General features: G+C 46.1%; 3 protein-coding genes across 3 annotated transcripts; 1 reads left to right on the plus strand and 2 right to left on the minus strand.

Annotated features, from left to right (window-relative positions):
* Positions 1-5,723: 5,723 nt before the first annotated feature.
* Positions 5,724-7,573, minus strand: LOC120696032 (clavaminate synthase-like protein At3g21360). Its single transcript, XM_039979198.1, has 3 exons — positions 6,856-7,573; positions 6,516-6,769; positions 5,724-6,235 (listed from the first exon to the last, which is right to left on the minus strand). The coding sequence occupies exons 1-3, from the start codon at positions 7,408-7,410 to the stop codon at positions 5,890-5,892; spliced, it is 1,155 nt and encodes a 384-aa protein (XP_039835132.1). The 5' UTR covers positions 7,411-7,573; the 3' UTR covers positions 5,724-5,889.
* A 5,079-nt stretch (positions 7,574-12,652) lies between these two features.
* On the plus strand, positions 12,653-13,405 carry LOC120676297 (proline-rich antigen-like). Its single transcript, XM_039957535.1, has one exon. It carries the CDS (start codon positions 12,723-12,725, stop codon positions 13,167-13,169), a length of 447 nt encoding a protein of 148 aa, XP_039813469.1. The 5' UTR covers positions 12,653-12,722; the 3' UTR covers positions 13,170-13,405.
* A 6,874-nt stretch (positions 13,406-20,279) lies between these two features.
* On the minus strand, positions 20,280-22,163 carry LOC120676308 (hydroquinone glucosyltransferase-like). Its single transcript, XM_039957546.1, has one exon. It carries the CDS (start codon positions 21,455-21,457, stop codon positions 20,405-20,407), a length of 1,053 nt encoding a protein of 350 aa, XP_039813480.1. The 5' UTR covers positions 21,458-22,163; the 3' UTR covers positions 20,280-20,404.
* Positions 22,164-23,446: the final 1,283 nt, after the last annotated feature.

A 23,446-nucleotide genomic window follows, 5' to 3' on the forward strand; every position in this document is an offset into this window, starting at 1 on the left:
AAAATAGGACTTCTTTTGAAAAAATTTCATATATATACCTTTGAAGTATGTAAGAATAAGTATATGAACATACTCAAAGTGATAAATGAGTATGAGAACATACACATGATGGTATACTAATGATGAGAGTAGCTACACGCAAGTGTAGAAAAAATTTGTGTGTGTGTGTGTGTATATATACACGGCAGCGCTATTCTATACCCACCCAACAACCCAAACACACACCCCTCAGCAACCCGGCACAACTACACGTCCATCCCACCAGCCCAACTACATCTTCTGTCCATCTGTTCCAGCCCAACCCCCTCGTCCACCCAGAAATCAGACGTCGCGAGCGCGAGCCGCGAGATGCGCAGAGCGCGGCAAGCGGCGAGCGCGAGGCGTTCCCGCGGCAGCTTCTGCGACGGCGAGCCGCGAGCCGCGAGACGCGCGGAGTGCGGCGAGCGGTGAGCGCGAGGGGTTCCCGCGGTAGCTTATGCAGCGGAGCTCGGCGAGCGGCGAGTGGCGGTGTGGATAGCATCGACGACGTGAAGATCAGATGGGGGCGGACCCCACTGCAAGGTGCGGCGGCATGTGGAAGGAAGGATAGCTGGGTACGGGCTGGCCAACAAACTGCAGCGGAGGAGCAGCTAGGCGCGAGCGCTCGGTGGAAGCTAAGCCATGGCAGTAGGAGGTGCTCAAGCGCTCAGAGAGCCGGATTCTCAAGGGTCCACGGGGTGGCGGTGACTCGCGCGGTCTGCACGCACCTGCTGCTGGTGCGGGTAGGCACCGGTGTGACCTTCTTGTGTGGGGGAGCAGTGCCACCATGGCTAGAAGCAATATGGAGGTTGTACCAAGATGAGCAGGTTTGGGGTAGAAAAATTACTGAAAGTTTTTCTAGATCCAAAAATTTACTGAAACATTCGATTTTTTTCAGTAATTGAGCTACTCCACATCCCGATCTAACTTCTCTCCGTGTGTTTTGCTGTGATTTAGTTTATACCATGGTTTTTACTTTTGTTCAATCTGTATCAGCAAAATGCGCTCTACATAGAATTTCTGAAAATGCACTCTGTTTTTTTTGTCAGTACTCTATTTGTTTTGGTAATTTTGTTACTAAAAGATACATTTTTTGTGCAAGGTAGATCAAACTAGGTCAATGCTCTACCTTTGTGCTCTTAGTATTCCAGTAATGATGCAATTCCGCAAAAAAGTACTGGGGGCCTACAAGAGAAAAATACCAGACAGCCCAAACACTGAATTGCTGGATCCATTCGTGAAAAAATAGTGAGTAATGCATATCTACAGTATATACATATTTTTTAATTACACAATCACAAAAAAGCAAGTCAAAAAATCCTATGGTGCACAAAAAGTCGTCATGGTTTGTACAAGCCGTTTGTGTCTTGTTATTCACTTGTTGGAGCCATCTCAAAAAGCTCTATACTTGCAGCGTCATGTGCATGAGGCAAAAAATTAGCAAGCAGTGCCATGTCCTCAGGGTTGCAGCTAGACTGAAGCAAGTTCTTCAATCTTAGCAAGAATGGGGCTTTTGAGCTTGTGGATACAAATGTAGTAAAGAAGTTGTGCCCTATACTGAGATCAAGGAAGCTGCATTTCAAGAGCAACATATGTATATTAAAAAAAGGTGAACAAAAAGATAAAAAATGTGAATTACTAAAGGAAAATATTACTGAACAAAATAGTGAATGCACATCAATATCCCCACGCCTATAGCTAACGATGATAGTAAAGTTTGTATTACTGAGAACAAGATGAACAGAGTACTGTTTTTTTCTCTCGGTTACAATAGGCAACGCCTCCATGTATCCAATGGGAGTTCGGATTTAGTTCATTCTCATCGAGCAGCAAGCAATGGCAAAAAAGAACAGCTGAAGGAAAAGAGCTACCGAAGGAAATAGATTACTGGAGAAAAAACTAAGCTACTGAAAAATTGAAGACTACTAAATATGCCACATCAGAACTAGAACAAGACGAACATAGTACTAATTTTTTTCTCGATTACAATAGGCAACACAACCAGTATCCAACAGGAGTTGGGAGTTAGTTTGTTCTCATCGAGCAGAAGCACTGGCCAAAAGAACTGCCAAAGAAAAAGAGCTACCAAAGGAAATAGAGTACTGAAGAAAAGAACTAAGCTACTGAAAAAATTTGAAGACTACTAAATATGCTACATCAGCTCTAGAAAAGATAAACTACCAAACCCAAAATTGCATGCTTAAGGAGTTACTGGACAAAAGAGGACTACTTAATTTCTTTTATGAACATGCTTAGCTAAGTATAAAATCCAAAAATAACTAAAACAAAGTTACTAAAACTTTACAAGCTTACTACTGAACACTACAAGAGGGGTGGTACTGCTATAGCTCAAACTACTAAAGCATAATATTTACTCTTGCTTGGAACAACTAAATTGTATTGGTTCAGAAATTATTTCAGAATTATATAACATGGATTACTAAATAAAGATTAATTATAGAAGACATTGGATCGACTACTGAGAATCTGCTGGATTACTGAACATAATTACTGAGAAAGACATTGTACTAAATGTGCAATATCAGTAGTTAAAGAGCTGAACCCCAGAATTGAATACTTTGGAGGTATTGAAAAATAAGGATTACTGAACTATAGTCAATTTCAGAAAGAAGAAGATGGGCTGTTGAAGTATGATAAAGAATTACTGAACTACTGAAGACATTTGTGTGCTAATGTGCACAAAAATTCTGCAAAGAACAAATTGATTTCACATGCATGTTCATATGAACTGGATGCACTTCAAGATATTGGATGGTGCATATGAATTCTAAAATAGCACATGCAGGAGTTGTCAGTGTCTCCATTAAGATTAATAGGAAAGGAACAAATGGGCAGAGATATTGTTGCTTGTTCAAAGGAATGCATAAGCTAAAAAAATATACTACTGAAATCACAGAAGTGTCGTCCAAAAAAATACTAATGAACATTTAAAATTACTGAGATTCATGTGGATTACATGATTACTGGATCAATGAATTATTTTGATACAGGATTACTGAAATACCGAATATCTGAAACTGACAAGTAGCAGGGTGTATTACTGCATTACCGACTATAGTGGAAAACCCAACATACACAGTGCCAAGCTTTGAGTAATCAAGTGCTAGTGCCGAGATTGGACAACAAGGATTTGGCTGAAAATGCAAGCAGGCAATGATTCTGATCTCATTGCAAACAAACGAGGCCCTGCAACTAGCCTCTCATTCACCTGTACGCTGTGGGTTACTGAAAATTGTGGGTTACTAGATTACTGGAGGTGGGTTTGATACAATGGATATATGATTACATGATTACCGAATCACCAAAATACTGAATTACCGATGGTGGTATATGATTACTGAATTAACGAATATCTCAATAAAATATTGAAGCGAAGAAAGGTCGATAGACATTGCATTTCTATCGGTAATTATTAAAAACTACTGGAGGTGGGTTCGATACATTGGATATATGATTACATGATTACCGAATCACCGAAATACTGAATTACCGATGGTGGTATATGATTACTGAATAACCGAATATCTCAAAGTTGTCAAAGTAATAGGACTACTTAATTACATAATTCAGCGGATCAACTACTGAATAAAATATGATGGATCATTGAAAATAATTATTGAAAAGGAATTACCGTACCCCACTAAACTATTGCTAAAACCTACAAAAATGCTCACTCATCAGTAAAAATGCATGAGTTCAGCAGTCACCGGCCATGGGAATTTAATTTTAGCCACACTACCACCACATGATGCATGAAGCACATCCTATAGGAAAAAATGCACAATCCATGAACTACATGCCCACAAACAAAAAAAAATTCACAGGAGCACAGTAGGATTGGAACAATTCAGGGGGGAGCACATGTATGAGATTTTCACCTCAATTTCTCTGCACTGCTGCTCCTTCAAAATGTTACTGGATATACACAAAAGAATGTTATATTACTGAACAAAATGAAATTACTGAAACCTCAGTAATTACACGCATATCTTAAACTACCCTATTATTAAAACTAAAATATGTTCAAACAAACTACTGAACTAAGTTGTCAGTAAACTGTAGTAATTCAGAAAACTTCTTTTGTGGGGGGTCACACATTAGATTTTTGAAGTTTGCAAGAGGCTTGTGGATGGATTCCCGCAGCTTAAACCCTATTACTGAAGGGAGAGAAGAGGGAACAATATCTACTACACTACTAATAGACTCAATGGTACTAAAAAAAGGTAGTGGCCTTCCAATGCTCTGACTAACCAAACACAATACAGCCTACGGCTCAATACAATGCACTTGAGCATTCAGTAATCGCCTGCTTGCATGGTACACATGATTTTTTTCAATTCAACATTAGAAATACAACACACAAAAAATCTGTGAACTAGCCTCCAAAAAATTTACAAGTGGGTTCACAAATGGGAACTACGAATGGGATGGTGAGGGGAGGATGGTGTGAGTCTCACTTCTGTTTCTCCCTCTGCTCCTACTTGTGCATGACCAACAGCAGATGGTCAACGCCACGCCGCTCGACTGCGTGCAGCCTCCGCAGCCTCCGCGCCACATTGCTCGATGCCGCCGCAGCCGCCGTGCCACATTGCTCGACGGCGCCGCCACTGCCGCGTCCATCCGGCTAGCGGCCGCCGCGCTCCCTCCCCACTCGCGAGCGGACGCCGTGTTGATTTGAATCGGGAAGGGTGTGTGGGGTGGGTGGTGACGGGGCTGTGTGGGCTGGTTGGGGCGGGGGGTTAATTGGAACGGGGTGGGCGGTGGGCCTCGGCCGGGCCGGTTCGGCGCTGGGTTACGGGGCTGTTTGGGCTGGTTGGTTGGTTTGGGGGGCTGAGTGTAGAATGTTATTCTACACCTATGGTGTAGAATAGCACACACACACCACACACACCTCCCTATCTTAAAAATGACACCAACGGATTTTGAGAGGGAGGCACGGGTGACCGCAGCGTCTTTCTTTGATCACACTATACATTTTGTCCTTTTCTTCAGTGGCAATGATCGATCTTCTCATGGTTCTGCTTCTGTAGTATATGATTCTTTATTTTCGTTACACCTTTTTTCTTCACACCACGCACTCCATACTCTCCTACACACGCTAAGGAGAGATCGGGAGTCACAACACCTCAGGGGTGGAGCTACGTGTACTTGTCGATGTCACACCGCCGGCTAGCTGCAAAGCAGTAGTGAATTACTATTCTACACTATTCACCAAAAGAGCTGACACCGGTGTTCTGTAGAGCTGACACCGATGGCTCCAACGACTGGCTCCGCCGCCCTTGCAACACCTACAGTGCAAGGAAAATAACCCCGGTGAGGCAAACAGTATTCGACCCAGGGATCGAACCCGCGAGCAGCCCATCCCACAACAGAGCTAGCGCTCGGTCCTGGTTCTTTCTTCCCACCTTGGTTCATTCACCTTTCCTCTCTGATTCTTCTTGCCTCACAAGCAATTTACCACTTCCAGATTGCCTTATTGCTGGTTTGGTGCAAAGACATCAAACTTGATCGTCAACTTGTTAGATTTGATTACACTTCCCATTTTAACCATGTTTTTTTTGTCTTTGCTGATTCATTTTTTCTTAAAATACAAAGTTATACTATATAAGATGGCCAGCGTGTTTTGGAAAAAAAGAAAATCCATTTGAGTAATTGATGAGCAAAAATAATACACGACAATGAAAACTAGTAGTAATTGTTAAATATGGGGTATTCTGTGTTTTGTTACTTGTAGAGTGCAGACTGACTCGATCTACAACGAAGTTCGTTCTTTGGTGTAGTAATGAACAGCCAGATGTGTCATGATACAAAGACCGGGACTAGTAGTATTTGACACAATAGACGTCGTCCTCATTTGCACGTAGCGACGAGGATCCTCCTGGGCGGCAACGACGGGCGCCGCGCGTGGAGCGTGGCGAGGTTGTCGAGGATGAGGATGTCGCCCCTGCGCCACCGGAACTGGAGGCTCTCCTCCTCGATGATCTCCCCGATCCGCTGGACAAAGCTTGCCGGGATCTCGCCGCCGTCCGCCGCTGTGGCGGAGCTCTCCTCCTTCCCGTGCATCCCCACCACCGTGTTGAACCACATCCTCCGGCCCCGGCGCCCCGGGAAGACCCGTGTCAGCGTGCGCGGTCCCAGGATCGTCTTGACGCTTCCGTCAGGGAGCCACTCAAGGTCCATGCCTAGCGCTTTGGCTCTGCACGAGTTGTCAAGAGCAATAATAGAAACTTGTCATATAGTAAGTAGCTAGTAACTCTAGGACTAGGAGTAGCTAGAGAGTGTAACAGAAAAACTAAAAGGCAACAAGTTGACGATGTTTTGTGTTTTTGTTTTAAATTTTTTGTGTTCTTGTGTTGGTTAAGCTCAGTTTGGCCACATCAAAATTATATTATAAACTACTTTCTTCTTAATAAAAAAACTTGCTAATGGCTAGGCGTGATCGCGAAAAAAATTAAGTTGACGATGTACTTGTTTACCTCTTCTCTGCCTCTGCCTTGTCCGAGGTGCCGAAGGCGTCCTCCCATCCTCGGCCCCTCATGGACTTGGTGTCGTTCTTGCTCAGCGCCGTCAGCGTGTACCGGAGCCCCTTGGCGTCCAGCTCCTCCACCATCTCCGGGAACTCCTCCAGCGCCCGCTCCGTCACCCGGAAGCTCGGCACGAACGGTGTCTCCCCGCCCTCCGGCGGCGGCACCTCGCAGAACAGCACAATCTTCTCGGGAAACTCCTTGATCTAATGCACATCATTAATTCCAAAAGTAACAGCAGGAATAATAATCCACGAGGATCCACAGCAAGTAATTAAGAATTAATACGCACCAGCACCATCTCGTGATGGAAGTAGACGAACTGCTCGAGGGGCCCCTCATTGGCCGTCCAGACGCGGCCGTGGACGTGGGTGCGCGGCGCCGGGCCGACGTACCGGATGTCCGGCCACCCCATGGCCTCCACGACGGCGTCGAACTCCGCGGCGTCGCGGACGTCGAAGCCGCGCAGAAGGACGGCGCTGTTGGCGACGACCTTGCCCTCCAGCCACCCCCGGTTGGCCCTCAGCGCGGCGGCGAGAGCCTCGTGTCTCGCGTGATCTTTGCCGGCCGCCGAGGGGGTCAGGACCAGCGGCACCTGCTCGCCGTCGATGGTCCTCTGCCCCTCGCACTCGCCGACGCTGAAGAAATCGCTGGGCTGCGGCTGGGACTGGGAGGCGCCGCCATCCATGGCGAGCGCGTTGTTGATGGAGACCTTGGCTTGCAGCCACTCCCTGTTGGCATTCAGGGCAGCCATGAGAGCTGCATAGTCTTCGTTGCTTCCGCTTTCTTTCCTTTGATCCTTGCATTCGTCGACGATGAACACATCATCTTTTGAAGCGCCCTCCATGGTGAATTGGTGATCTATTGTTCCTTGTTTATCCTGTGTATTGTAACCAGTAGTAAGTATAACTCTAGGTCTCTAGCTAGGCTCTGGGTTATAAAAAGGTTAACTAGGTAGCTTGATTTTCCGGCCCTGTGGTTGAAACATAGTGGAAGAACAATGTTGGTATTTGTAGGCAAGGGATGCGGGCAGTCCAGAACTATTGTAGAACTCTCTAGATTTTGGAGTTCAGAAAGTGACACATAATTTGAAGGGATCCCTGTCAAAGAAAGATTGCTAGGTGGTGGAGATAACAAGGGTAGTTTGGTACAGTAAATCTTGCGATAATTGATGCGCTGGTAATTGCCAATTGTTGTAAGGAAGGTCAATTTTGGAGGCAAAATGAATGGCAACAATAGCAACATGCCTCACGATAATCGACGGCACACCTCCTTCCAGTCTTCCACTTGGCGACCTAAACAACATTGTTGGATTCACCATCTGAAACTTCACCTATCACAGACATACTATAGCAACTTTTTGACTTGTGATGAGTTGTTATCATATTAAGGCCAAGACACACATATAACTGTATGGAAACAGTTCCAAGAAACTTAAAATGATAAATCAATTCTAATGCTATATATACTCTACTGCTCCGATAAGCAAGTTGCTTGTAATCCCTGTTATGTTTCTGCTTGGAGTTTTGTGCTGAAATAATGAAAAGATGACAATAGTCAAGTAGCCAGGTTCAAACCTGACGCCACTCCCCACTGGATAGTCCAAAACAAAGGTTCCATTGGAAAACTGTAGAATGCTTACTGAAGATTCCTTTTATGTCCTGCTAATCTAGAGATTAGTTATTCAATACGCTCAATCAGATTGCTTGTGCATATATACTATATCAATCTCTGCTAAATAATACATCCAAATGCTTCTTGAGAAAGCCATGTGTTTGGATAAAAAAGTAGCAAGAATTGGAGGAAGATATGTGACATGTCTGATTCACTCCGACCAGGGCCCTGTTTAGGTGCCTCCCGTAAAGTTTTTGAAAGAGCATCTTTCTACATTTGAAGTACTAAATATAGACTAATCACAAAATTAATTACAGAACTCGTCTGTAAATCGCGAGACGAATCTAATGAGCCTAATTAATCCATCATTAGATGTGTTTACTGTAGCATACTGTAGCAATTTAGCGTCTACTTACGGCTTAATTAGGTTCATTAGATTCGTCTCGCGATTTACAGGCAAACTGTGCAATGCGTTTTTTATTTCGTCTAAATTTAAGTCTCCATGCTGGTGCCGGAAAAAAATTTGGAACTTTGAATTTGAGAACTAAACACGGCGCAGGTGATGATGACCAGCCAGACGTGGCTGGACGGCTTGACCACCTCCATGGGTTGCGCACGACTCTTTTTTTTTAATTGAGCATGCCGTCTCTGTCTCCCCCAAAAATCAGCACAATTTCAAAATTAAACAAACTAATCACATAAACAGGATGGATATGTGCAACCTCTAGCAGAATTAGTGGACAGGAAATTTTCCCTTCTACAATTTTTTCATCAAATCCATGTTTTTGCCGCAGCATTGAGTTTGTATACATTCTTCAAGCAGGAAACATGTAAGGTAAATGAAGACGTCTAATCCAAGCAGGTAAGCCGGCTTCTCCTAGAAAAAACTATGAATAAGTTTCTGTCACAGACGTACACCCACGACTATAGTGTTGTTACAAGCTAAGTTAACAACATTAAACTGGCATACAAACTGCTACTTCTCTGTATTGTAACTCACTAGCATAGTGCCACTAGTATAGACCACCAACTTTATGATGTTTCACTTCGTGTACACGTGTCGTCATTGTGCGACAAATTGATTGTCCATGTTCCGGTTGGGATTCTGATCATGGTTGGAAATAGCCCGCTATAGCCTCGCTATAGCCCGCTAATAGCTTTTTAGGAGATGTACCGCTACGCTATACAACATTTGTTCGCTATATCCGCTAAAGGAGGTTTTATGAGATTTAGCCATGCTAAATGTCCGCTAAATAGGTTTTTGTGAGACTTAGCAGTGCTAAATGTCAATTGGGTACCGTTGGGTAGTTAAGAGACGTGTTAGACTCAAATTTTAGGTGTTAGACCAACAATACTTATAATTTATATGAGATTATTTATTATTTTATCATTCCGCTAAATGATTTAGCTTTCGCTATAGCCCGCTATAGCTTCGCTATAACTATTCTATAGCTTTTAGAGAAAGTTACCGCTAAATTTCATAGCCCGCTATTTCCAACCTTGATTCTGATTGATTTGTCTAGGTTTCTATTAGAATTCCAATTGATTAGTCCAGATTTCGGTTAAGATTATTGCGATTGATGGATCAAAGAAACATTGCTTACTTTAGAAATAGTAGAGATAGAGATTCATAGTTTGCTGAAGTCCTGCATGTTTTGCTGAAAATATAGTATTTACGGTCCTAGTAGATTCAGATTAAGGTAATGCGGACTCACATATTGCTTAAACTGCTACTTCTCCGACCGTTGCCAGTTGGCACGTGATTACTGAGTCTCTACAGGATCTTCTCTGTATTGTTCCTATTGTTACTACCAATGGCATAAAAAATAACTTTTCCAAAGTGCCAACAATTGCTGAAATCTCATAAATGTGTGCACACTTTCTATATTGAGATCATTCATCGCTGCGTACAATACCACCACTTTGTGGTATATAGATAGAGGTGACCTAACTATTCATTAGTAAGCATTATTTTCAATTATAAATGGAAATGAAGATATGGAATTAGAAAGGTAGTCCAAATAAATGAATCCGAATGTTATTAATATTTTTTTTCTATCGTACCCTTATACTACCTATACTACTATGTATACTACCAATACTACTACTTAACTTTTCAGCACAATATAATTAATTTAAACCCGTGGATATTTCTATACTAGTTCTTTTCAAAGACTAGTATAGATCAGTATTATGTACCATAAAAGATCTCTTCTGCATTATCTCAAATCTCAAATCTCACAAAAGGTGAAATCCCAAGAAAATTAATCACAATCAAAATGCACATAATTAAATACGCTCTCTCCCCCTTTAAGATATCGGTCAATATAACTGATGGTGACACAGCTGGTACTCAGGTCGGAGTAGAAGATGTTGATGGCATGCTTGAGGATGAGGGTGTATGTTCCCAAGGATGGAGAGGAGGTCGGTGGTGTTGTCGGCGAAGAGCCCAGCGGAACCCCACAAATGCAATCCAACATCTCATCCAACTGATGCAACTTTGCCTCTATCTTCATCATCAAAGCACAGCGATCAACTCAAAATCATAATAGCAAGAGTACTTGAGTGCTTTGATTATAATTCTAGAGAGGAATTGGTGAGATCGGGTAGGGATTAGCACGAAACTAGGGTTGTGTCAAGACCAATAGGGGATAACAAGAGGGAAGAGTTTTGAGAAGTAATACGACTTCATCATTGTTACGTTAGATGATGTTCCTCGATAATTCCTAAACAACACTCAACTAAAAACTTGTTTCTGTCATCACTTGATTTTCAATGTGGAATTCTCTTTTGTCCGGTCCATGGAGCTAAGCACCCAAGGCCCATATGAGTAGATACAGCCTAGACTCTACCTTGTGTCGGGGTGCGGCTTAGGTTTCCTAAGATCAAGGACCCCATTTGTGTACAAAAGAGATTCGAAATAGGAGTCTAAGGGTTCGTTTGTAAGATCTAGGGACTTAGTTGCAATATCCAAGGACTTGTCTGTAAGTTTTAGGGACTCATTTGTAAATCTCGACGACCATCATGTAATTGATCCCACCAATAGAATAAATATAAACAATCGTCTCCTCCTTCCTATAAATAGAACCCTAGGGGCTGGAGGAGAGGACTTTTGGCCATTTGCTCTCTTGCTTGTTCAGCTTGCTCTTCTTCTTTCTCTGTCACTCTAAGATTATTATGTTGAGCTTGAGTCCTATTTTCCATTATTCTTTCTAGTTTCAGTTTGTCTGATCCCAACACCTAGATTTTCCTGCAATGCTGCGAATTTTTGTGACCAAATGACTGCTGCATCCCCAAGCAAACGTTCAGATTTTTGCTGTCAATTTTAAATTGTTTTGTGTTTCCCTCATTCCACCTACTGTTTATCCACACCAACCATTTAATTTGTGCTTTCGCATCTTCTTCCACCACTCCATTCCCCTCCCGCTGCGTTCTGATGAACCTAGGCAGTGCGCCAGCAGTGAAGTTTCTTGGCGGTGGCCCAGCTCCGTCTATGGGGGAGCTCTCTCATTCTTAGGTTACTGTTTGATCTTATGTGTTAGGACAAGTCTACATCACCACCTCAACTATGAAGGCTACTTCAACCCCTGAACTACAAAATCGGGTATTCTAACCCCTCAACTATCCAAAACCAGTCAGATAACCCCTCAAGTGGTATTAAATGGTGGTTTTGCCACTGTAGCTGCTCATGTGGATGATGACATGGCGATGGCCCACATGTCAACGGCACCCTCAACTATTCCAAATCGCAATTGTCCACACGACACCATTTCATTGGCTCCAAAAATTGAGATAGAAAAATAATATTTACTCAATTTTTATTTTTTGAGATTACACAGTACAACTCAGACACTCATAACGCACACACACTCACACCCCTATGAATACAGGTACGCAAACTCTACCTTTATGAACATCTTCAAAGACTGAGCCGGCAAATCCTTGAGATTGACGAAGTCACCACAGGCGCCTCGCTGTCGACAGAAACATCGCTTACTACTGAATGCACAATGCCGTTAAATTTCAGAATATTCGCTCCCATGGAGAGTCGAACCCAGAACCTCAGGTGCTACGGAAGCTCTTGTAACCATTAGGCTAATGATCCTTTCGCATTTACTCAATTGTTATGTAGTCACCCCCCGTTCTTCTATTCAAGCTCTGACTCATCCTTTATCCTCTCCTGCTCTGGCATGAAGCCAGCCCATCTTTCCAGCCCAGAGTCCTAAGCTTTGAGGCCCATGTCCGTGACAAGAGGGTGTACTCGAACGATAGGATTGTTGATTGAATTTTTTAAATCCCGATTTGTCACACGCACCACAATTTTTCATTGTGTCGCTTGATCCCTCTGATTGCGAGTGTGAATGATTGCTCCACTGATGCTCAACACACCCGCTCGTTCAGCGCCAAATGTGCGAATAAGCTAGCGCCACGGGTGTAACCACCGCCGCGTACCTACCATCAAGTTCACGATCAAAAAAGATACCATCAAGTTCAGGCACCCGGCACCTCTCTCTCTAGATCTCTCTCTCTCATGCACACAGCGCCATGTCCAGACCTTTCCTGGCCACCGTCCTCCTCGGCCTGATCACCGTGCTCATCAGCAGCACGGCGTCGGCGGACACGCCGCCGGACTGCCCGTACCCGTGCCTGCCGCCGCCATCCTCTGGAGGAGCCATCAATAGCTACCCGCCGCCGCAACCGTCAACAGGCGGCTTCGGCGGCAGCTACCCGCCGCCTCCGCCGGGGAGCTACCAGCTGACTCCGCCGGGGGTGATGCCGGGCTTCTCCCCGCCGTACAGTGGATTCCCGTCCGGGCCGGCCCCGCCGCCGCCGAACCCGGTCCTGCCGTGGTTCCCGTGGTACTACCAGCACACCAACCCGATCGCGGGGACGTCGTCGGCGTCCTCACCGGCCATGGATGGGAGGTCGAGGATCACGGTTGGCGTGCTGCTCCCTCTGTCCTTACTCGTTCTTCTACTTCCTGTACTGTAGAGAGTATCTGTCGGTGGGCAAGTCCATTCCTATACGAGCTAGTTTAGGTGGTTTATTTTGTTGTTTTAATTTGTACAAGTGCTTGAATTATATATAGAGAATATATAAATCATTCTGTCAGATATAGTTATTTATTAATTGCAGTATTTTTTGTTTGTGTCTCCTCACATCCTTCCTTAAATTTGTTTGTATAGATGGAGCAAACATATCTATATTGTTGGCTTGTTCAGACTTCAGAGTGGGTCATTTCTTTCCAGTATCAAACCATGAATTACTGATTTTCCTGAAAAACTATAAATTATAGCTCAGTTTTACAAATACTATGAGAGAATTAAACATAAAATGGGGTAATAATTTTGCATTTGAAAAATTAATTAGGTTCGCTGTGCGTGCTCAATTTGGTTCCTTAATTACCAAGCTAGTAAGATTCATTGCCAGGGAGAGGCATTCTTCCTCATCACCTTTCTGCTGTGTCTAGCATAGTGGGATTACTTACTAAGGCAGCAGGATAGCTTTGATCCTTTTCGTTTGTTGAGACGTCAAAATCTGGCCATTCAAGTCAACAGGAACAGCTGCATAATTCCTATCTGGGCCCAAAGTTTCCCGTTCTGCGCGGTTCCTGACTTTTATTGCTGAAGTTTCTAGTCTGCAACAATTTCAGCTTTCCCTGTCTTCTTTTGCTGAACAAACACATCTAGTCTGCAACAATTCTGACAATTTCATGTTTGAGTGTTTAGCTAGGCATCACCGCTGCAAATAAGCACTAGCTTACCACAGATTACAGAACAATCTTTTTTCCTTCCTTTTTGACGACGAAATCCCCTAATAATTCAGCATTATTCTTTGCTTATACTACCTTCTCCATCCTTAAATACTATTCATCTTTTCTACAAAAATTTATGCAAATAGATAAATCTACAAAGTTAAACCTAAAATACCTTGAATGGTAGACAATTTATTTTAATTTATCAAACTAGCTTATCAACTAAATAATAAATTAATAATTTAATTTGAATATTAATTTAATTAATATATAATGCATTTTAGAATTTAAAAGCTAATTAGATTTTTAGAAACATCGTGCCTCTACGCTAGTAAAAGATAAGTGACTTTATTGGCTTGTCAAATGCATAGGACGAGAGAATCGTGTAGACCACGTTGCCAGCAGTGCGGTGCCGGTTCTGGAGGGGTACAGCTAATCGCCAGGCAAAACGGTGGCCATCCATCTGTTTTCAGTTCTCGCTCCCTCCACATAAATGCGAACAATGAACTTAGTTTACTTCACAGTATTTACAAAATAAACCTCATGCATGTCATCTTTCGAAAGAACAAAACATCTCCCTTGGGTGTCATCATCAGTTGTATAGCTGGACAAGCTACAGTGAAATGCGGAGTATTGGGGCTAAGCATTCACGATAAGCAATAACATAATGCGGTGTGAAAACACTCAGAGAAAAGTTGTCCAAAGAAATTTTGGAGAAAAGACTTGTTCAACTAAGTTTAATACACAACATGTTCAGAATAACTCAATCCACTGAACTTTTTACAAAACCCCGTTTGAACAAATTCTTATGGTCTCCTTCCGTCTTAAGAAAAAAAGAAAAGAAAAAAAGAAAAAAAAAAGCAGTGCCGGCATTATTGCACGCCGGATGGCCAAATGGGATTCCTGCAAGATCAAACACTTGCAGGCCCAACTACGGAGTGTTTGTGTTAGGAGGGCCCGCTCGGAGGTGTGTTCGCCCCGTCTGGATCTTCTCAAATCCCAAGTGTAGGTCGGCCCAATTGGCCCTTCTTTGCCCTTCTGCAGGCAAGGCCCGGACCTAAATTTGCAGCTGCTAAGCAATTGCAAACAACTCTCTATTTAACTAGTAGTGTGCATGTGCGGCATCGCACATGTCTAAAGAATAATATTATGAAAAAATATTTGTATTAAATTTTAGTTGCAACAAGTATTTTTGAGAAACTATATATGGTGAAAACAAACAACAAGGTCTCAATTGTGGTAAAAATAGACAAAATATTCGAAACATGAAAAAATATATAATTATAAAAATAGGTAAATGGTATGTATAAAATAGTGTATAATGGTATGTTTGAGTATATAGTTATAAAAATTTGTCCGAAATATGATACCCCTACGAACACAGGCGTTTTTGGCTTGCCGCATGCTTTCCCACCGCTCGCTGGTCATGCATCCCCCCGTCCGCACCGCTACTCGCCTTATATACGCGTCGCTGCATGCTTCCTGCATTGTTGAACGCTGTCATCGTCGACGTCGACGCATGTGCTCAGTTGCCATCGTCAATAGTCATGAGCCACCGGCACCAGGCCATCAGTTGCCTGTGAATGACTGACCTCCAGCCTGCTCCATGAGGAATGACATGGGGAAAACCTCATACATGACAGTGCAAAACCAAACCAAATCGAGTCGGCTTCAGAAGTATGCATATGCAACTGGCTAACAGATGCATATGCAATGTAGTGAAAGATGGTCGTTCAAAAGAAGAAAATCTAGTGAAAGATTGACTCACCTTCCAATGTATCTCAAAGATTTAGATGCCAACTATCTTTGGGGTATTTACACTTGTCCACAAACCTTATGCTATGTACAAAGCTTATGCTATGGTACTGTCCCAAGCAATCATTCAGACATGGTTTCCATTGCAGCCTGGCAGGTGATATATCATGTTTTAGGTTACAAACTGAACAAACAAGTCAACTGATACTAAAATGCATTAGTACTGGAATTTCAGTTGCATTGCAATAAACATCAGGATTTGTCCCTAATCAGCTAAAAAATAGAAGAACCAAGTGATTTCCCACATCAAGGTTTCATATGATTGTCTGAAATTGTCATCTGATTGGAAGGGTTGCAAAGCACAGAAGCAGTAAAATCAGAATGCTAGGTGGCAGGGGATGAAGGGGGCCATACGGGTAGCATCTGTAGAGCATGCGCGTGACCTGGTCGATGTGGGTCGGCACATCGTCGGAGGAGGGGCGCTACCGACAGTGTGAGACGGAGAGGACGAGGGCGGCCGTGAGTGGGACGGGGAGGACGAGGGCGGTGCAAGCGGGACGGGGACCGGGCTCCAGCGGCCTAGGCGTCTGTTCCGTCGCTGGCGGATCACCCGTGCAGCGCCCTGCGGCTTCCACCTCCTCCTCCCCCTGTTGGCCAAGTGTTGGGCGGCGGCGCCCAAGATGGCCCGCTCCGAGATCCGGCGGCGGCTCGCTGGCCCCAGGCCGGCCTCCCCAAGATCCGCCGGTGGACCGCCCGTGCAGAGGCCGGCGGCATCCTCCTCCCCCTCCCCCTCTCGGCCAAGAGCCTGGCGATGGCTCCCGCGAACGGCAAGCCATGGAGGGAGGAGGACATGCGCCGCCGCAGGGCGCTCGCAGAGGAGGTGGCCGCAGGGCGCTCGAAGAGGAGGTGGCGGGGACGATGTGATGATGATGTCGGGCGCGATGGGACGGTGCGTCGTTGGCCCTTCTCTCCCCCGCTCGCTGTTGCTATCGCCCCTGTAACGACTTGCCCCGGGATAACGGCTAAGATCTACCCTGCACGTTGAGTAAACCACACCTGCTAAATAACTCTCTTGCGAACCCGGGAAACTCCCACACCCCTTCACCCTCGCCGCCAGTGAGCCCCTCGCCGGGAAACGGCCGGTCAACCGCCGCCTCCCCTCTCTGACCCAGCCAAGGACCCTCGGGTTTGAATTCGAGAAAGCCCAGGGGGTTATTTGAATAGCTCAAGACACATATGAATAGTGCTCTAGGGATTTCCTTGTGATGTTTTTCAGTGATATTTGAAAATCAATATCAATTCGTGGAAAATTCGTAAAATAGCAAATCTGGATGTTTTGGAATCCTCTTGAAGAGCTCTATGCAGTAGAACCATAATATGTTAGGCTTTAGTTGAAAGTTTTTGCTGTATAATTTGATTTGTGTTACTAGTGCATAAATATTGGTTGATTTTTATCTTTTTCTTAACTACTGTATAAAGCCATGTCTTGCAGTGAAACTTTTATGGTAGTTTACTCATGTAACACTAGTTTTGACATAAAAGTTTCATGATCAGTTCTCTAGTGTAGCTTTTTATTTCTTTTAATGTTTGTTTAGTAGACTTTAATTATGGTAAATAGTTTCTGTTCATAATAAATCATGAAAATATTTCTACATGTTCTTCTTGAGTAGCTTAGCTTGTAAAGGAAATTTGAGCCTCAGTTCATGGCTAGAACAGGAGCTAAAAATGAATCTTTCTAATCTTATTTCTGTTTTGTTTATTTTCTCAGAATTAATTCTGTGTAGATAAAATCATGAAAAATTCACAGTTGCTAGTTAATTTCTGTGTAGATCTCTTGTTAAATTTTGAACTTCTGAGTTGCTATATTTTGACCTGTATAATTCAAGCTTGCTCTAGGTGTTGTCTGAATTAATGAATTGTTGTGATTAAATGGCTACATGTCTTGGTATGATTTTTACAGGGTAGCTTAATCTGTTCATGTTCTGTTTAGGGTAATTTTTGCTAAATTTATTTCTGTTTATACTCGGAGTTGTTAATTTATTAGCAAACCTTGATTTATTTGTTACAGGAAATCACCCCCACTTGTTTGTGAAGTTGGTAGACTTCATTTGTGCTGTTGATCATGATGCCTTGTGTAGTTAGATTTGTTATTTAACTACTCTATAAACGATTGCCCATATGTGTTTATAATGTTGTTCTTGCATTACATATAGATATGACTGCTTTGTCGGACGGGACGTACGAGCTGATCCCGGAGTCTGACGGAGGTGTTCTCGAAGCTCAAGTAAACACCGCTGAACTAACTGAAGCCCCGGACCAAAGTTCGGAAGAGCCTAGGGCTGAAATAGTTAGCAACTACCGAGAAGGCAAGCCCCGGACATAACCTATATTTCAAATTATTATCATTTACTGCTATTATTTGCTTATGCATTTACAGTTCTTAGGAGTTGAAGTGAAACCCTAGATGCATGATCCTAGGAACCCATGTACTGAATACTAGACTTGAGTTCGACTACTTGATAAGCTTATAGGACCGGTAAAAATCGAGTGATTGCCTGTCACTCGCGAGCTTTATAGGAATTGTTTGTTTACTTTCTGTTATCAATATAAGGACGACGAACGGGGTTGTGATCGATATCATGACTTTATGTGAGCCCCCGTCTGTGTTGATGAACTTGCTAAGGTCGCGGTGTGTGGTAGTGCTGGTTAAGTTTTTAAAAGTACTAGCCACATGCCGTAAATATGGTACGCGGCAAGCCTAGTAGCCGATTGGACCGGGGAGTGGATATACCTTTCACTCTCTCTTAGGGATAGATTTTATTTTTATGTTGCGCAACACTGCGACTTCAAAGGACAAGGTTCGGCCTTGGAGCCCTGTAGTCGGGGAGAGTGACCCTATCCACAAGCCGGAAAGAAAGGTCAACGGTTGTATCGGGACGTTACCCGACAGACCAAGGATTGTTCCGTTTGAAGTGCATTTGAGCTGGTGTTGCCTTTAATGGTGATGGCCTGCGCACTTGAGCCGGGATAATTTAGGCGGTCCTGCCACAGCCCCTGTCTCTCCCTTCGCTCCTTTCACCGCTGCAAGCCACTACTCGGATCCTCCCCCGGCCCCGCCCACCCGCCTCCTCAGATCATCGCGGACGTCGAAGCCTCACCGGAGGAGATCACGCAGCGATACACCGAGAAGGAGGCCCTGCTCGCCGCCGGTCCTCTCCCGCCGCCCGGATCCGCGGACCCCGCGCCGCCCGGAGCAGGGGAAGGGTGGCGCAGAGTAGGGGAGGGGCCTAGCCATGGGCCACCGCGCGCCGCGCCCCCGCCTAGCCATGGCCGCCGCCGTCGCACGCTTCCGCCTCGCCATGGCTGCATCGCGCCGTGGGACTCGCAGGGCCCACTCCCCCGCTGCCGCCCTGGCCTCTGACGCATGGACGCCATGGCCGCACGCACGAACGGATCGGCGCTTTGGGATGGATGGGGTCTGCAGAGGGCAGGGGACGGGTCTCGGGCAGGGGGGGTAAGGGCTCGGTGGGGATGGCCGCGATTTGGGGCAGAGGGCATCGGGGGCGTCGGGGTGCAGATGGCGTGATTGACGGGCCGCGGGCGTGCGGGGCCAATAGGATCGCGGGTACGCAGGGCGGGTAGACAGCCGCTTGGTGAAAAAAAATTCGTCGGGGGGTGGGGGGATCGCGAACAATGGGAGGGCGCGTGGTTTTCAGTCTGCCTGGTTCCCTGTCAAACTTTCTGAGCTTACATGTGGGCCTCAAAGTGGGGGTATGTGAGGTGGGTATGTGGGCTAGTCTTGGTGAGAAGTGTTTCAAATTGTATGGATCCTTATAGTATAGATATATCAGATGTAAACCAACATTTCCGTGCAAACCGTGCAAACTTCAATCTGGGCCACTGGATCAACATCCAAGGGGTATGGGGAATTGAGTAATTTTACAATTAACCGTCCGCCCTTGGATTGAGTAATCACACATGTTGATCTGATGGCCTAGATTGAAGTTTGTCCAAGTTAACTGGTGCATGACATGAAAAAGGAGTCCAACAAGGGTGTCCAAGTTATGAAGGAGGTCAAAGGCTAATTCCGTTTGAGTCGCTAAGGTAGAGGTCCAAAACAACTCAAGTTCGAGCCCACCTTGGAGTCTAGGAGCAGCACACACTAAAACCGACGCCCAGGTCGCATACGGTGTCCATTTTGGATGTTCTATATATGTACGGTAAGGTAAGGAGATAAGTTTTACAATGGCTCCGGTCACACTTTTTATCAGGTCCGAGTCAATGGGAATCGTCGAAACAATTAAGCATCCATAATCTGTTAGGGTGCTGCGTCGTCGTCTTTTGGGCCTTTATGCTAGTTGTCAGGCAAAATTATTTTTTTTTCAATGTAACCAGGTGAAATCATAGACCGGTGGTTCCACTACCACAAAGGCAGTGAGGCACATACCGTGATGTAGATGGATCGGACCATGTTTAGTTACAAAATTTTTTTCTACAGTACCTTCATATCGAATCTTTGAACATATGCAGTATTAAATGTAGTTAAAAAAATAACTTATTATACAATTTAACTGTAAATGATGAGATGACTCTTTTAAGTCTAATCAGTTTATAATTGAATATTAATTATTAAATAAAAATAAAAGTGCTATAGTACTAAAACATAAAAATTTTCGTGAACTAAATAAGGCCGCAGTAACGCATACACACGACACGATCACGGATTCATGCACAGTCCACCACCAGCTGCTGCATCGGCAGCCGCCGAGCTTGCCGCAGCACATTTCCACATGTCGACGACCGCCGCGAGTGCCTGGTGTGCGGGCCCGCCTGGCGCCGACGCCCTGCGCGCCTCCGCCCGCAGCTCGCGCGCTCTCTGCCGCGCCACGGCGCCCCTGTCCCCCACCATCAGCTCCCTGGCAGCCGCGGCCACCTCCTCCCGCGGCACCACCCCGTCGTCCTCCCTCGCGTGCACCCGCAGCGCCAGCCCGACGTGCTCCGAAGCCAGCTTCACCGCGTTCATCCGCTGCTCGGCGAACAGCAGCCACGCCAGCGCCGGCACGCCCGCGGCCACGGCCTCCAGCGCCGAGTTCCACCCGCAGTGCGTCAGGAAGCCCCCGACGGCGCGGTGGCCCAGGATCTCCACCTGCGGCGCCCACTCCGGCACCACGAGCCCCACGGCCCTCGTCCTCTCCACGAAACCCTCCGGCAGGTAGCTCAGCGGGTCGTCGGCGTCGCCGCCGTGGTCTGCCGTTGTCTTCCCGCCATTGAAGTAGCACGCGCTGCTGTCCTTGTCGTTGGGGAACCGCACCACCCACAGGAACCTCTGGCCGCTGGCCTCCAGCCCGGCGGCCAGCTCGGCGGTCTGCAGCGTCGACAGCGTGCCGCCGCTGCCGAAGCACACGTACAGGACGGACCCGTCCGGCTGCTCGTCGAGCCACGCCGTGCACCGGTGCTCAGCCGCCGACGCCTCGTCCGGCGACGAGCGGACCAACGGGCCCACGGCGTACGCCGGTGGGTAGACGCCCTTGTCGGAGAGCTCCCTGAACGCCTTCAGGGTCTCGTGCTCCAGGGCGTCGAAGGTGTTGACGATGAAGCCGTCGCTGTGGAGGTAGTCGAGGCCCAAGTCGACGAGGAGGCCAAACACGGGGTCGACGCGCTCCTGGAGGGGCTCGACGAGGTCGGCTCCGTGCAGCGGCAGGCACCCCGGGAGGACCACCGGCGCCGGGAGGTCGCGGCACTTGCAGGCTCCTATTTTTGTCACCCCCATCTCCCATGGGTCCGTGAGGAGGCTCCTATTTTTTTTTCTCTCCCTCCTGGAGCTCGAGCTCAAGCACCCCGCCAACCCCCCACCCCCGCTGCTACAGTGGTCCGCCCCTGAGGTGTCGCACCCGCGCTACCGTCGTGGTCCGCCTTCGACGGCGAGATCCACCATCTGCTGCACCTCTACTACCGCTAGTTCCTGCCGCTAGAGGACCAGCCAGATAGCGGCGCTGCCTCTGCCAGCACTGGCAAGTCCGAGAACGAGGCGTTCGAGGAGTGGATGTTGAAGCCGATGGACGAGCACATCCCGTGGCAGCTCCTGTCGGTGTTGGAGCTCAAGGACGCCGGCGAGCTAATATTCTGCTGACCATAGCGACAGGTGCCCACCCTCACCCGCGACAGCCGCCGTTGGGCCTGCCGCCGCCGTCGCCTTCCAGGGGTGTTTGAGGTGTGTGTGTAGGGGGGGGGGTCACCGGCGGCTGGGGTGGTGGAGGGAGGGGCGGAGCTTAGGGATTTCAAGTTTCGGGGGTGATGGCTCGCCGGGTTCAGAGGAGAAGGAGGCAGCGGCGGCGGTTTGTCCGGCGGTGTGGGTAAGGGGGCGCGATAGTGCTCTCGGTCGGGCGAGGTGGGACAACCGGTGGGCAGCGGCCGGCGACAGGTGAGGGTGGGCACCTGCCGCTGCGCTTAGCAAATCCACATTGGACGTCGGTGTGCCGCTCTAAGAAGTCCCTACGGAGCCTCGTGGGCATGACCTTGGACCACCGCGGCCCTCCAGCTACCGCTGGCCCAAGCTGCCGGTGCTGGAGAGCGGCCCTACGTGTAGGGGTGGTAATGGGCCATGGCCCTAGTGGCCTCTTTACAGCCCAATAAGACCCTTAAATTTTTCAGTTCAAAAATATATATGTTTAGAGCCCGGCCCTTTTAGGGCCCGATCCTTGAATTTTCTAGTTCAAAATGTTGGGCCCTTTACCACCCCTACCTACGTGCCTGGCCCTGGCCGGTAGACGGGATCAGGCTGGAGAGCTACCGGAGAGAGTGAGAGAGAGTGAGCCACGCTAGTGAGAGAGAGAGCTAGAGAGATGCGTACAGGAGAGACGCAAGCCAGATGCTTGGGGAGCTATGGGGAATAAAAGGGTAAAATAGGAAAGAAAAAAATAAGATCTGACAAGTGGGTCCAACATGTCATAAAAAGTAGGGGTTGAGATTGGGGGTATTATTGGAGTTGCGATAGAAATAATAGTCTCAGAAAGCAGGAGGAGCCCCTCCTAAAAAAATAAGGATATCAAGTAGGAGCTATTGCTGGAGTTGCTCAGATATAACATCAGCACAATAGAAAAAACTACATCGCAAACAATGGCAATTATGATTCCATGCTTACAGATAAGATTGAAAAAAATAAAAAGTCATGGAAAGCACAAAAAAGGCCAAATATATCGATATCTAGACACCTATGAATAGTTCGGAGTCATTCCATTTGAACAAAGATGCTATCTCTTACGATCAGATTTCAGATCCAACAAAAAATATATCGACGTCAGCTTCCAAAGCGACCGGTGCATGTTCGAAAATGTCCAAGGCAAACGTCCGTGCATCGACCGATTGCGTGCGTAGCCGTGCGTCGACCGTCTTCAAGCCTGAGCACGAGGAACATCAAATCAACGGCGTTCCCCATCACACACTATCTCCCCTTACAAAAGCGGACGCAGTATCCTTGTCGCACTGAGTAAGACCCCTAGTAGTCGTTACATGGGACAAGGTGGTGTGTCGCATCTTTCTATTTCACATATATTGCTAATTACAAACGATGACCTAAAAATTCAGAGTATATATTAATCTAGTTACTAATATTTCTATTAATCCAGTTCAACATTTTATGTCGAAATGCTGAAGCACTATATTAAAGATGTTGAACATCTATATCAAAATGTTGAATTAGTACAGTTTGAGTATTGATTTTTGAAAAAAAAAATCTAAATCTTGTTTTGTTGCGTAAATT

This window comes from Panicum virgatum, chromosome 2K, assembly GCF_016808335.1.
Source record: "Panicum virgatum strain AP13 chromosome 2K, P.virgatum_v5, whole genome shotgun sequence".
Lineage (NCBI taxonomy): Eukaryota > Viridiplantae > Streptophyta > Magnoliopsida > Poales > Poaceae > Panicum > Panicum virgatum.

Excerpts from the sequence above, each read along its gene's own strand:
- LOC120696032 (XM_039979198.1), bottom strand. The coding sequence starts at position 7,410 with ATGGAGGGCGCTTCAAAAGATGATGTGTTCATCGTCGACGAATGCAAG. Across the intron at positions 6,770-6,855 it reads TCCATCACGAGATGGTGCTG|ATCAAGGAGTTTCCCGAGAA; the intron begins GTGCGTATTAAT and ends GATGTGCATTAG. Across the intron at positions 6,236-6,515 it reads AAGGCAGAGGCAGAGAAGAG|AGCCAAAGCGCTAGGCATGG; the intron begins GTAAACAAGTAC and ends CAACTCGTGCAG.
- LOC120676308 (XM_039957546.1), bottom strand. The coding sequence starts at position 21,457 with ATGGGGGTGACAAAAATAGGAGCCTGCAAGTGCCGCGACCTCCCGGCG.
- LOC120676297 (XM_039957535.1), top strand. The coding sequence starts at position 12,723 with ATGTCCAGACCTTTCCTGGCCACCGTCCTCCTCGGCCTGATCACCGTG.